This window comes from Plectropomus leopardus, chromosome 8 (genome assembly GCF_026936395.1).
Source record: "Plectropomus leopardus strain MGB_pleo_1.0 chromosome 8, ASM2693639v1, whole genome shotgun sequence".
Taxonomy (NCBI): domain Eukaryota; kingdom Metazoa; phylum Chordata; class Actinopteri; order Perciformes; family Serranidae; genus Plectropomus; species Plectropomus leopardus.
The window spans coordinates 16,621,602-16,635,942 of record NC_142183.1 but is presented as its reverse complement, the minus strand read 5'-3'; the positions used below and the strand labels follow the sequence as shown (position 1 = coordinate 16,635,942).

The following is a 14,341-nucleotide window of genomic DNA, read 5'->3' as shown; positions in this document are numbered from 1 at the left end:
CATGACAGGAGCGTGATAAAAACATAACAGAAAAAAAGAAGGAAGAAAAAAGCACTTCCTAACAGTCAATATTAAATTGTAACTACATGATTACTGTATTTAACTAAAGTAATCTGATTTGAAAATATGAATTTTATTGGGGTCTTTTTTTATTGATTTACTGTATTTATGTTTACTTAAAGATCTAGTGTGTAGGATTCAAGGGCATCTATTGGCCGTCATAGAAAATAATATTGTGATTTAGTTGTGATTTCTGTAGCCAAAAACGGACAAACCAAACACTGGCTTTAAATGGGCCTAGATGCCACTATATCCTACACAGTGGGTCTTTAAACAAGACATACATTAGGATTTTTTCCACAGTCTTCATACATAATCAGGAGTTTCAGAAGGGGCTACCTTTTAGGAATTTATTTTTATGCCAGTATGTATTAATGAATATGTGCTGACGCTGGGCAGAATGTGCCTCTGAACTCTGCATCGACCACATTCAAACTTGATTTCTGATGAGTCAAGCTTCACGCTTTGATCAGCATCGCAAGTTATTGTGACTGTGACGATCATAAAGCTTTTCGCGGCCATTAGTCATAACTGGCATGTTTGTGCCCGGCCTCCCTGATAAAATGCTTGTCCTTGTGACCCAAACTTTTCCTTTTTAAAAACCTATGTATCACAATGACACTACACTGACAGTGAAATGACACATTCATTGTAATCTGTTGGTTAAAAAAAGTGCTACACCTGCCTCATCAAACCCAGACACTTTTCTTCTCCACCTACCGACCCTGCTATCCATCTCATCCATTCATCCATCCAGGCTTTCTATAAAGGCTTCTTATCTGTGAGGAAGTTACAGTACAGACTACAGACGCCCTCTCTCTCACATCCTGTCTGTCACCTGCAGGCCACAAAAACTATTGGCTCTAATCTTGTATCTCTCAGCTGTTGCCACGGTGAGTGGGTTTCCAGCTCCAACCAACAGCTTTATCTCTGACCTGCAGAGGAAAACCTGGGAGACCCTATCTCATGCGCACACAAACATGATAGGACACCTGCGCTCAAGACGAGAGCAAAAGTACTCATGCACCACCCCTGCAGACATTGCACCGCACACACATTCATAGAGCCACGTTCATGCGTGCTGTCTTTTTCTGGCACATGCAGGTGCAGCTGACCAGGTGTAGACATACATGCATTGTAATCGTGTCAATATATCCAAACACGGGTGCAGAGGTGTCAGTCCTCACACACGCACGTGCACACACACACACACACACACACACACACACACACACACACACACACACACACACACACAGAGCTTCTAAGCAGGCAGAAATTGTGACGATGACAAGTGGCTCAAGCTCTAAAGACTGAGATAGGAGCAGAATATTCTTTATCACGTGACGGTGCACGGCTTAATTTTAGGGACAGTTTTTTATAGTCTAGCCTGAAAGATTTATCAGCCGACTCTGCCGCTGCATTTACTCTCACACACACAGTTAGCTCCACTGGCAAAAAAAGGACATTACACAAAAAACATTGAGAGAATTTATATGTCCAGTTTGACATCTTTTTCAATTAAAGTCAATTTCTACATGGGGGAAAAAAACAAAAAAGTAGGCCAAAAAAAAATGGTATTTAATGTTGAACGCAATAAACAAGACGGCGACTGAGAATAAGTGCTGGAATGGAAATTAGGAATAAAACTTTTGCGAGTGAAAACGCAGCTCAGTAGAGCTAAGCAAATTTGCATTTAATCAATTTGAAAAAAGGTTTTAATGCAAAGTTAGTTGCAGACGTCGTATCCACACACACACTCGCGTGCACACACTCCGAGAACTCATCACTCCAAAGACATTTCATTGTGCAATCCATCTTAATCAGCTAGCCCATCAGAGACAATATATCCTCCCCTCCATCTCTCTCTCTGCTGCTCCGGACGGAGTGATTGAGGGGTGTAAAGAGGAGGATGTTTCTGCCCGCCGTCTCCTCCCCGCTGTATCCCCCCACCCCTCACCCCCCTCCTCACCAGGACGGCTCTTAAGTGCTTGTGGGTTTTTATGTTTGTAGTGTTTTATAGGAGTGGGCAGGAGCCAGGGGCTGTAAAAGTGTGGAAGGAAGGAGGGAGGGGGCGGAGGAAGGGGAGGAAAAGAGGAGGAGAAGGGGGAGGAGTGGAGAGTTACTGTAAATCCGATCTTTATTGAGAGCAACACAAACGACAAACAGCTCCGGCCCGGCCTCCCTGCTGCGCCCTCTTTACCTGATCTGTCTGCGCTGACTGAGGAGAGGAAGGAAGGAAGTGTCAGGGTGGAGCAGCATAGTTTTCACCTGTTAATTGGCAGGTCTCTGATGCCTCTGTGCACAGGAGTATATTTCCAGCGGTTCACAGGGGACACGCCTCCGTGAATATTCAGAGCATGCATTTGTCCTCCTCAAAAAAACATAAAAAGTAGCAGCAGAGGACTTTTATTTTGAATAAATTTAAGAAATTCCACAATAATTTTGTGCATAAAATACAACAAAACACCACTTTTAGAATTTCTTAAGCCTCAATATAATTGTCAGAAAGAAAAAGCTAATTTTAAACTATAGTGAGCTACACTACAGTGCATCGGCACTGCCACGAAGCTGTAAAGCTGAGTGTGGCACGGCTCCACGTGATGACATTCTGTAGTTTCATTTAGCCTCTCATTAGCAACCACCTTTTTTAAGCTTCAAAGTTCACAAGTGGAGTATTTACTGATGTATTTCATGTTGATGAACAAAATGTTAAAGTCTGTTAAACTTGTTTTAACCACAGACCTTATTTCAGGCTTCTAACCAAAAACCTATTGACTTTCCATCATTTCCAGATGGGGTTATCTATCGCAGTCTTCGCTGACTGAGGGAAGGTAGGAGAAAGAAAGTAGCATATTACTTAGTTTCCACCTGGGGGTACACACGTCCCCCTCATTATTTAGAAGATGTAGATCTGTCCTCCTCATTAAAACATGAAAGGTGCAGCATAAAATGAAATAAAAGACGATTCCACAATAAACTGATGCAAAACAATTCTCCAGAATTTAGGAAATTAACTGTTTTTAAAAATTCTGTCAGAGGGCCCCAAAACTCCCAAAGTGTTGAAACAAAACCTACTCCCTTGCTTCTGTGTCTGTAACTGCACGTATCCACATCTACAATACATATGTGTGTTTGTGTGTCTGCAGTCAATTTCTCACCACCAGCCAGGCCTGGAAGCCCCCCTCCCAACCTGCCTACCAGTCTGCCAGTATAGCGTATAATTGGCCACAGTTGGCTTCAACTGAATGTGTGCTGCGTTATGTGCTAAATGATTCTTCAAGGCCTCTCATAGCAGCCAGGAAAAAAAATCCACAACACTCCCCTCCACATGTCAAAAACCACAGGCGCTGATTTTACCGCTCTCTAACGCCGGTGCTTTGCTGTTAGATCTGCAATAGGAAAATGAGCGAGCAATTTTCTAAATGAGCGTAACTAACAGTCTCTTTTCTAATTGTTCTCTTTTCCCTCGATGTCTGCTCGCTTCTTTTATTTTAATGTCATATCTCTTTAAGTGCGACTGACATCACTGAAAGCCTCTTAGTCAATCAGTTAGTCATCGACTGGAAAGGTCAGCCGCTTAGTCGACAAAATGACTATGGAGACCGTCAGCTGGCCAGCAAGTCAGTCAAACAGAAAAAGCATGATCTACCCAAAACCCTTTTGTGGGAGCCCTGTACCTGCTTGTTGCCATGGCAATGCAGTCCGAGATTTAAATACTAGCCTGTGTCCTCTCCCTACCTCTCTTTTATCTTCTTCCTTTCACTCCTCCAGACTCTCCCCTCGCTTTTTGTGAGTCGGCGTGCTGACTCTCTCTCACGCTCCGTCTCTCAGTCATGTTTCCTCTGGCGTAGTTGTGGGGGTTTTTTCCAGTCTCCCTCCCTCACCTTGCCTCGTCCTCTTTGCTAAATGACACTTTACTAGCTGATTCCTCTTGTTAATTCCATGCTACTTCGCATCGTGCGACTCTGTAAAAAGCTCTTGTAAAATACACAGTACAACACAAAGTCGCCTACACGGACACACAAGCGACAAATTACAATTACTTACTGTATACACACATATAATTACTTTAACATTTGCAGGCGGATGCATGAGAGCGCAGACAAACACAGGCAGTAATGCCATAAATGAGAGAGTGAAAGATCAACATATTCACTGGATGCTGGCACAGTGCACACCTGCTGACAGTCAGCTGCCAATGAAGATCTATCATTTTCTGCTAAAGCCTCATCATCAAGCATCATTTAGGCACGCTGGCCTGCCTCACTCTCCCCTCTATGCACCGTCTGTGCCAAGACACGGATTAAATTTACCCCAAATGCCCAAACAGCCTTGTGGGAAAAGGTCTTCAGTGAATGAACTGGCTTTTGGCTCCATCTAATGGTCACTGGAAAAGACTCTAATCTTAATTGTAAGTGGTGGAAAATAAAGACCGATGGGAGGATGTACACCTGACTTTAAAATGTTGAGGAAAAAAAGACATTTTTGTTTAAAGACTATTTTTGGCGTTTTGCCTTTATTGGGGATAGGACAGCCTCAGCATTAAAGAGAGAGAGGGAGAGGGGATGACATGCAGCGAAAGGCCGAGCACAGACTCAAACCCGCGGCCGCTGCAGTGAGCACGTAGCCTCCGCACATGGGGCGACCGCTCTACCAACTGAGCCACTGAGCACCCCAAAAAAAACTTTATTCAAAACATATGAGGTTAGATGAATACAGTACATCTCTAGATATTTTCAGTTTTTAACTAGATTTGTTTTCTGCTTTTAATTGCTACTCAGCTCAGTTATGACCAGGGTGGCAAGAAATGATTATTTTTATTGTCCTTTCACCTGTCGATTATTTTCTTGACTAAACTATAAGTTGTTTGTTTTATGTCAGAAAATGGCAAAAAATGTCAATTAGTGTTTCCCAAAGCCAAAGATGGTATCATCAAAGGTCTTGTTTTGTCCACAACCCAAAAATATTCAGTTTACCATTATATATTATCGATATATATTATCGATATTAAATCAATATCGGGATATGGGTCTAGATATCGTCTGAGATTTTGAATATCCTCATATCATGTGTTGTCTTTTCCCAGTTTAGCTGCAATATCGTAAAGTGATATTATTTTCTGTAACTTATCACTGTTCTGGCTGTTCCATTATTTGCCTTTATCCACTTAGTCATTATAACCACATTACTGATGATTATTTATCAAAAATCTCATTGTTTAAGTATGTTGTAAAAGCACAGATGGTCAACCCTGCAATATCGATATCAAGGTGTATTTATTTTCTCTACATCGCCCAGCACTACTGTCACACAGGAGTGAAGAAATCAGTAAATATTCACATTTAGAAAGCTGGAATCAGAGAATTTTGATCTTTTTTCTTAAAAACTCACTCAAATGGATTGACTGTCAGATTAGTAGGGATTAAAGTAACAGTTGACAACTAACTGATGTCATCAATGCAGCTCGAGTTATGGCGGCTACCATAACAGTTTGTTTAACTGATCTTATAACTGGTCAGTATAAAACATATCCAGACAACAAAAAACTAGGTGCTGGACAAAAGTCAATACATGGGAAGACAAAACAAAGTCTGCTCACTAGACCATGGTACAGTAAATATTTGATTCAATTACCACTGAGGTGACGTTTCAAGCTACACGCTCTTCATCAGACATCTGATGAGGAGCTTCTAGCTCCAAATGTCACCTCTGAGGTAGATGAATTAAGTATTTATGGGCGCAAAACTGGTCAGTATAACTTTATTTTTTCTATGGAAAACCCAAATAATTACAGTTCAGTATTAAGAAATGTTTTCCTCATAAGTATTATATGTTAATTATGATTAACCTTGGTGCAATTTCATTTTCTCATTGTCTGCAGAGGAAAAGTTATTTCACCATGTTAAAAATAATTTTCTGACAGTAAGACTTAATTTCAGTATGTGTTCCGTTTTCTGTCAGCTGAAACAATTAGTCAGTATCTCAAATGACAGAAAATAATTTTGACAACCAATTAATTGCTATAAATCGTTTAAACGTAGCAAAACGGAATATGGTAATTATTGAAACATCTCTGATTTATCTTTGTGTTTTGGACTGTTGGATGGACAAAATAAGACATTTTTAGGGCCCTCAGAACTTGTGGTGGACATTTTTCACAATTTTAAGACATTTACTAAACTTAATGATCACTTGATTAGTTTAAAATAATTATCAACTGATAATGAAAATAATCATAGCTGCAGAAGCAGCCATCAGTTAACGTAACAAACCAAAGGCTTGTTTGGATGCCGTTGGTGTCACCAAAACAAATGAGGGGACACAACATAAACAGGCCTGATAAAGACAATCATTCTGGTGTGCAGTAATCTCGATTAACAGATATCTGCATATGTGTGCAGAATCGGTGGGCGATGGGTCAAGATTTTGTTATCAGAAGAGTTCTGGTTTCCTTCTGCAATCAGAATACTATAAGCCAAGCACAGCTGAGCAGGCTGTAGTTGCCTGCAGGTAAACAGCCCGTGGAGTGCAAAAGAGGTGGAACGAATTGGCTGAAACGCAATCTCTGAACCCGTCAGCTTTTGTCTGATGATAATTATCATTTTTCTAATTCATCTGCATTCATAAATAGATCTCTGTTGACAGGGATTAGATGAAATGTTGTCTGAACCCCTCTCAAGCTGTTAATTGGACCGTAAGCGATGAGTAGCGCACAGAAAAGGAAGTCTTGGCCCGGTCTTGGCTACACTAGAGCCCCCGAAATATGTGCTGTTGCCCCCAGAGGCATATCATCAGACCGATAGCCAAGTGGTTCTGAGACTGAGCGTGCAGGGAGAGACACTTAATAAAGCAAACACACTCTCTCGCCCCTTTACCACTGGACAAAAAATACACTATACACACCCACTAACATCTGGCTTTTGTCTTTGATAGAAAGGTTACAATCAGCACTTACTCATTTACTCATGGGGCAATTGACTCTCTTTATCGCCTCCAGCTCCGCTTAAATAGACAGCAATGGAAATATGACACGGCTAATTATAGTGGCCGTTTTAACATACAAAGGTTCCTTATGCAACTGCTAGGTGTCTCAGTTTCTGCTCGTGTTCCAGTTTTGTTCAGCAAAGACCCAAAGTACTCACATGATGTAGGGGAAAACCTGAATGAGGTCTGAGATTATAATAAATAGCAGGCAAAGTCCTTCAAAATTTACATCTCTTCTCATCCACTAAAAACTTGTTGTCTTATCTTTACATATTCTCCAAAATTTTGCAAATTGTTACACACTATAACACTGCATAACATGGTCAAAAACTTAAAATGATCCAAACCTACGCAGACTTCACGTAATTTTTCAAGCACATGTTGTAACAAACGCTCTGTCACACGCACTGACCAGCCTTACGGGACCATACCTGTCGTGAATATCTGCTTCTTGTATTCTAACACAGGAGTAATATAATACATACAATGACAGGCCACCACAAAATACCATCTGTCTCCGTCCTAGCAGTGTTCAAACATCATTCAAAACTTTTCATCAGCACTGAGTGAAAGAGAGTGACTAAACAAGTAGAGATATAAGAAAGAGGTAGAAAGAGGCCTCCATGTTGCTTTACTGTTCACTAACCTGTTTTCTGGCCAGTGAATGACATTGTGCGTGACACACCAGAAAAAACAACACACGCATAAACATGCTAAATTTGCTGGAGAGAGCGTTTTAGTGAATAAATGCAGTACGTCCAAACATTTTATTTTATGTCTTTAATGTTGTAAATGACTCCTGATGTGGCACCCAAATAAAAGTCTGATTAGCTGTGTACACTGACAGCTGATTTGATAGTTTCTGCTTTCACAAAACAGCAGCTACCTCTAGATTAATCCCAAGAGTTGGTATTTGCCTTTGAAAGTCACATAAATTTACCTCTGGTTATTTCACGGTTCCTTTTCAAAGCAGTTTATCCATAAGCTGTTCAGTACTGAGACTTCACATAAATACTCCCTCTGCTTTCAGGTTGCTATGCCTACTTTTGAAGTTTCCTGGGAGTCAGTCAGCAGTCTTTCTGATTCTAAACACATTTGCTGTCTTTGCATTCTTGTGTACTATATATACAACAGTTAAAAGAAAACTTCACAGTAGAAACCTGTTGGTGACCATATAAAAGCCTATAGCTATCCCTCCCACACTTGAGAAAACATACCCATAATGAGCAGAGACCGCCCTCACAGTCGTTTTGCTCTAAATTTATATACAGTAGATTCATACTGATGCACACACAGACTAAAGGCTACGCTCAGTTCAGCAACAACTTTCATATTCTATAATCCTTTCTCTTTTTTTCCCCACTTGTTGGCTTTCTCTTTGATATTGCTCTCATGCAAGTGTTTCTTTCTCCCTGGCTGAAAAAATATTACTTTTGTTGCAAACAAAGGAAATTAGATGATGTTTTTCTTGTTTTTCATTTTAGTTTATCGTGTATGAAAGCAGATCACTGGTGACTTATGTTGGATAACTTACCTACACACTGATCCAACTAAGACACTCACTCATTCACACGCACATACCTGCGTTAACAATGGCGTCTATCTCCAGCTTGGTGATGTCACCGCTGTAGAGTGAGATCTTCTGGTCCAACTTTGTATTCCTCTGGTACAGAGGCTTTCCAGAAACGCCTGATAATGAGGAACACACACACACACACACAGACACACACACACACACACACACACACACACACACACACACACACACACACACACACACACACACACACACACAGAGGACATTCAGTCTCAGGATCAGTTGTTTTTACCGAGTGAACTTGCACATCTTGATGGTTTGCTCCTATTCATACCAGTAAAGATAAACTGTGCAGGAATTTCCAAAAAAAAAACAATGTATAGACTCATACGGGATGTAATACCTCTCAATCATCACTTATGACCCATTAGAAGTGAGTGGTGGTGTATTTTCTGCAGAGACTCTTCCCTCTGCCTGCATTTTCTCATTTTCTTCTTATTTTGCTGTGTTTAGGACATTTCTGGGCGTGTAGCTCCGAGCCAGTGACAGCACACAGGTAAGTTATGGACTTTGTAAAAGGTAGTGACTAGGGGGCTTTACCACGAAGCCAGTTCAACAGAGCCAGGCTCTCTCTGACTGAGGTGGCTCGACAAACCCTGCAGCCTCAGTCAGAGCTAACAGGGTACCACAAAGATGTTTATCAACTGTCTCTGTTAACTCAAACTTTCTGATTCAGACTCTAAGCGCGTTCACAGACGTCAAGTCAAATGACGCATTCAATTAAAAATGATCGATCACATGCTGCCTACTTCCGCCTTTGTAGATTATTAAAATTCATTACAGCACAAAGTAACACTGTTGCTTCAATTAAGGCAAGAACTGACAGAAAATTACATATAGTAATGCACAGGTTAATAAAGTCTATCTATTTAGGCTCTTAATCTTTAAACTTGATGCAGATGATTTAAACATTATAATCAAGAACTTTATTAAGGTTTGACTCTGTCCCATAATGAAGGAGACACATAAACCACCTTAGTTTTTGGCAAATCAAACTCAAATTAATTTTACAGATTGAATAATATCTGTGATAAATATCAACAGACTAATCTATCAGCTGTAATATAACAGCAGTGTAAAAACAGACTTCAGCAAATCAGAACTAAGCATATAAATATAAGAGGTGGTAACGGTACAGTGTGATTTAAAGGAATTATATCACATTTCATGTGAAATTAACATAATCCTGATTAAAAACATATAGTGACCTGTTAATGTATAATGCAATCTGTGGTTTTATAGAAGCGTCTTTTAGAGCCACTGTGGGCAAATTGAACAGAAAACACCACAGACACATTCAGTAGTTCAGTGAGAGTCACAGCCGTGTCACAGCCACATATAGCAATACTGTAAATGCACAGCTTTGTTAGGTGGCATTTATGTAACATTACAGCTCAACAGCTTCTATTAAGTGTATTAATAATGTTTTCTCCCAGCTGACAATTTGTATAGCTCATAAGGTGCCACTGATTATAGAGTGACGCTACTCAAAGTAGCTGTGAAAGGCACGCCTCAGCTGAGTTTGCCGCACAAGTTACCATGGTGATCTAGCCAGGTTAAAAGAGAGCCACTTTGTAGTACATGAAACTCTGGCTTCAGACTGGCTTCAAACCATGCTAAGTCACTAATTTTGTGTTCAGGTGCCAGACAGTAGGAAAAAAGCTTGTTCCAAAACTATTGTGAATCTAAGGTTTGTTTTCACTTTCAGTGGTGAGCACTAAAGGAGAGGATGGGGATGAATGCTGTATTATATTCTAATATACAATGAAAAAAAACTGCATATGCTCTGGTGTACTTTTGACATAGATCAAATCGATTACAACGCCCATTTCATAGATTCACAGAAAATATAGATGTAAACATACTTAAATGGCCATTTTTGTTTTTTGTTGTTTGGGAGAGGGAATAGCCACACATGGTTCCATTATTTTATTTTGTCAGTGACATTTTGGTGTTTTTCAAGATTATGTTCATCATTATTTGTAACCCCGAGTGTACAAATGTGTCCAAAATATGACATGAATTTACTATTGATTCCTGAGGAGAATACTAAACTAGATAAGGCCAATGAAACTGTTGGACAGTTGGAAGCAATTTGCTTGGAGAACAGGACAATATTTACTGAAGCTTCTGATATGTGTGATAAAACACATGATAGTGTAACACCTAATGTTAGTATGTTTATCTTTTACTTTGTGCGCTTAATTGTGTTGTTTTGTTTACATCAGAATATTATATTACACATGAAAATGTCACATTTTGCATAGACGTTGCTTCCAGCTCTCTCTTTGTTGTTCATAATTTGGAAAGTTATTTGAAGTGATGTTGCCAAACATCTGAGACTACCAGATGTCTTTCTCTGCATCCCTCCGGTAAAGTCTCAGCCTCACCACCACCCAACCCTGACTGAGCCCGACAGTGACTTTGATTGATGTTGGGTGTCTGACCTGCAGTGGGAGTCCACACTGAGACGTCATCCAGTGGCACAAAGTCAGACGTCCTGTAGTGTTGACGCCTGTCCTTCACAGGCAGAGACAGCAAGAAGTCTTAGAGAGACAAAGAAGAAGAAGGACAGACAGTAAATAATCTGTAATCTTTACAAATATTTTGGCAAATATTTATTTTTGTTAAGAAACAGAGAAACATGGTAGTTTTGGAAAAAGAGACTGAAGACAAGCTTGATGACGAATAAGACCAAATACATCCTGCATACCCACCTAATAACTAAAATTCCAACAGAAACTTAAAACATGTTGTATGCCATGAGATTGCAGTACCCTGAAAGTACTTAATGGTTGTTATGCAGCTTTTGCAATCAAGTTCTACTTTGTTAAAGTACAGATTTACTTTATGCAGACAGCAAATATATTAAAGATTTTAAGCTTAAATGTCATTTCAAAGAAGGCTGAAGTGTTACATCTATGGCATTTTTTTTTATCTATTGTCTAATTTATTTGCTTGCTTTTCTGTTTTTGTTTTCTTGTCAAACTAATTTAGGGGGATTTAGTGTATGTTGCAGTAAAGATTGCAGATTGCAACCAGCTGAAACTTATCCAAGGCAGAACTCTTCAGTGTTTGTTCAAGAAGTGTTAACCTGGAGATGAATTATTTGCTGAAGTCTCCTTCTCTCAAAAACATAAGTATCAGTTGATTAAAACCAACCAAAAAAAACACATCAGCTTGGCATATTATTGGGGCTAATATTTGGCCTTTTGCCGATTATCTGTATTGGCATTTTATCTTAATGATCAATGATAAAATTAACTAATTAAAAAGTGTAAAGTGTCTGCATGGGAGGAACTTTTACTTTGTAAAACCTCAGGGAGCTACTTTTATTTATTCATTTTTTATTGAAATTTTCACTTGACTTTATGAAAAAAATTTAAAAAGTTGCTAGAGGAACTGTATTTGATGTTTCAATTTTGATTTGACATTTGCAAAAGGCATTGTTTTGCAAAGTTTTGTTTTGTTTTGGAGTTTGTTATACTCCAAATTCTCAATAATGACAGAAATATTTTTATTTTGGAAATGCATATCTGCTCCAAATATCAGTTATAGGTCTCATTAGATAGATAGATAGATAGATAGATAGATAGATAGATAGATAGATATACTTTATTGGTCTAAAAACTGAGAAATTGGGGACTACTAATAATTAACTACTAATAATTAACCTACCAATAATCGGTATGGGCCCTGAAAAAACAATATCGGTCGACCCCAAGTGTGTGTGTGTGTGTGTGTGTGTGTGTGTGTGTGTGTGTGTGTGTAAGAGAGAGAGAGTTTACATGATAGTCTACTAAGTAGATTGATATTACAGAAAGTACAATGTTACAAATAATTTTACTCTCTCAGATCTAATATGCTTGTATGGACTTGCTGCTTTGCTGTTATAGATGTTTAGCATCATATAGTCGTTATTTTAGTCTTCAGACAGCTAACTCTGACAGGTAGCCTGCGTCTGTCAGCTGGACAGGTGTTTTACTCATGTGACAGCACACACGTTTCTCTTTGGTGTTGTGAAGTTACATTAAAATCCTCTCGGCTCTGGTTTGGACAGTCTCACCCTTGGTCTCCTTCCAGTCTCCCTCCGCGGAGTTCAGGTTAACTTTGCGGGCCATGGCGGTGACTGTCCCGGTGTGGAGAGACTGGACCAGCCCGACTGTGCTCACTCCGAGGGCGGCACCGAGGGCTACTTTCCCCAACCAAGCTCTCCTCCCTGGGGGTGAGGAGGTAGCCTTGCCCTGGCTCGACCTCCAAAATGCTGCTGTCGCTGTGGTTGAAAACTTGTCAGCTCGGAGGGCAGCGTTAATATGGCCGCGGACGGGACTTGTTGCTGGCTCCGCTCCCAGCCGGGGGCTTCCAGCCGTTAAAATGTGTTTGAATTTGATACCGGCGCCCTGGAAGTCAGCACGGGACAGAGGGCCGGAGCACAGCGGAGCTCTGATATATGAAAATAGAGATGATATTTGCAGTGCCATGCCTGGATAATGCCGAGGGGGCTAACGGCTCGTGTTACTACAGCTTCACAGGGATCAGTATCAGCCACAGCACCTGCGCAGGTTTCGTTTTCGATTCAAACAAATGTCGGTTAGCTCTCATGTGCCATTTTTGTTTTGGATGTTCACATGTGGAATGTACCATTTACAAAGGGGTGCTCGCTGGCTGTCGCTAAACGACAGACTTTACAAGTTGTCATTAAGCGTTAGTGCAGTGTCACGTATCGAAATTTTAAAAGTAATATTAATTTAATTGAAAAGAATATGCCACGATATGACGAGTGCTGCTCTATTTTTTAATCCGACACCGAGTGTACACCCCCGACTCAGATGACATGGGAAAGCCGAAGCTAACGTTCACAAGTAGACGCCCCCTAAAAGATAAATTAATTAATAAATATATTTTTTTTAAATAATAACGTTATCATTAATAGTAGTAGTAATAATAATAATAATTTGAGAAATAAATTAACGCTGTCCTCATGGCAGTCGGAAATATTGGAATTGGAACATAAGGGGGCATCCTCATTTTATAGGTTATAATTAACATTAAGATAAGATAATATAAGATATATTAAGATATATATACATACACACACACACACACACACACACACCCTTTACTTACACAGATCTATACAGTCCTCGCCAGGATAACTGAGATGCACACATGGTGTGTAGACTAGTGTATTTATAAATATAGCCTATAAACTTTTTTTCATGTCTTTATTTAAACCATGCATAGGACCATGCATAAACCACATTAATCTCAAAAAGAAAAGTGATGATTCATGTCAGATTTAGTTATTATTAGCTACATCGGCAGCCCCCCACAGTAAGTGGCAGGATAATGCACAGAAGGAAATTTTACAGTATAACTTTTTAAGGTATTATTAAAGCCTATGGGGGGCACACTGACCAACCAAACAATCTAGCAAATGAGAGTTCTTCAACTTTCATGATTTACAGAGGATAAAAGAATAGTGTAGTGTATTTTTATATATATCTTAAAGGTCCAGTGTGTAGGATTTAGGGGCATTTATTGGAAGAAATTGAATATAATATTCAGAACTATGATTTTTTTATTAGTGTATAATCACATTAAAAAAAGATTTGCAGTTTTTGTTACCATAAACTGATAGATTTATATCGATGTATGGAGCAGGTCCTTTTCCACAGAGTCTTCCATGTTGTTTCT

The 14,341-nt window shown here is 39.6% G+C and overlaps 1 protein-coding gene across 2 annotated transcripts in view; it reads right to left on the bottom strand.

The window, feature by feature from the left end:
• Positions 1-13,267, bottom strand: part of macrod1 (mono-ADP ribosylhydrolase 1) — a 153,447-nt gene extending 140,180 nt beyond the window's left edge. The window contains exons 1-3 of one of the 2 annotated variants that reach the window (XM_042493076.2): positions 12,711-13,267; positions 11,092-11,190; positions 8,629-8,736 (exon numbers count right to left, since the gene is read on the bottom strand). In XM_042493076.2, the coding sequence (XP_042349010.2) occupies positions 8,629-8,736; positions 11,092-11,190; positions 12,711-13,125 (622 nt within the window). In that variant the 5' untranslated portion in view covers positions 13,126-13,267. The remainder of the gene's footprint in view (positions 1-8,628; positions 8,737-11,091; positions 11,191-12,710) is intronic. The other variant, XM_042493074.2, reaches the window with a different exon arrangement.
• Between the last annotated feature and the right edge of the window lie 1,074 nt (positions 13,268-14,341).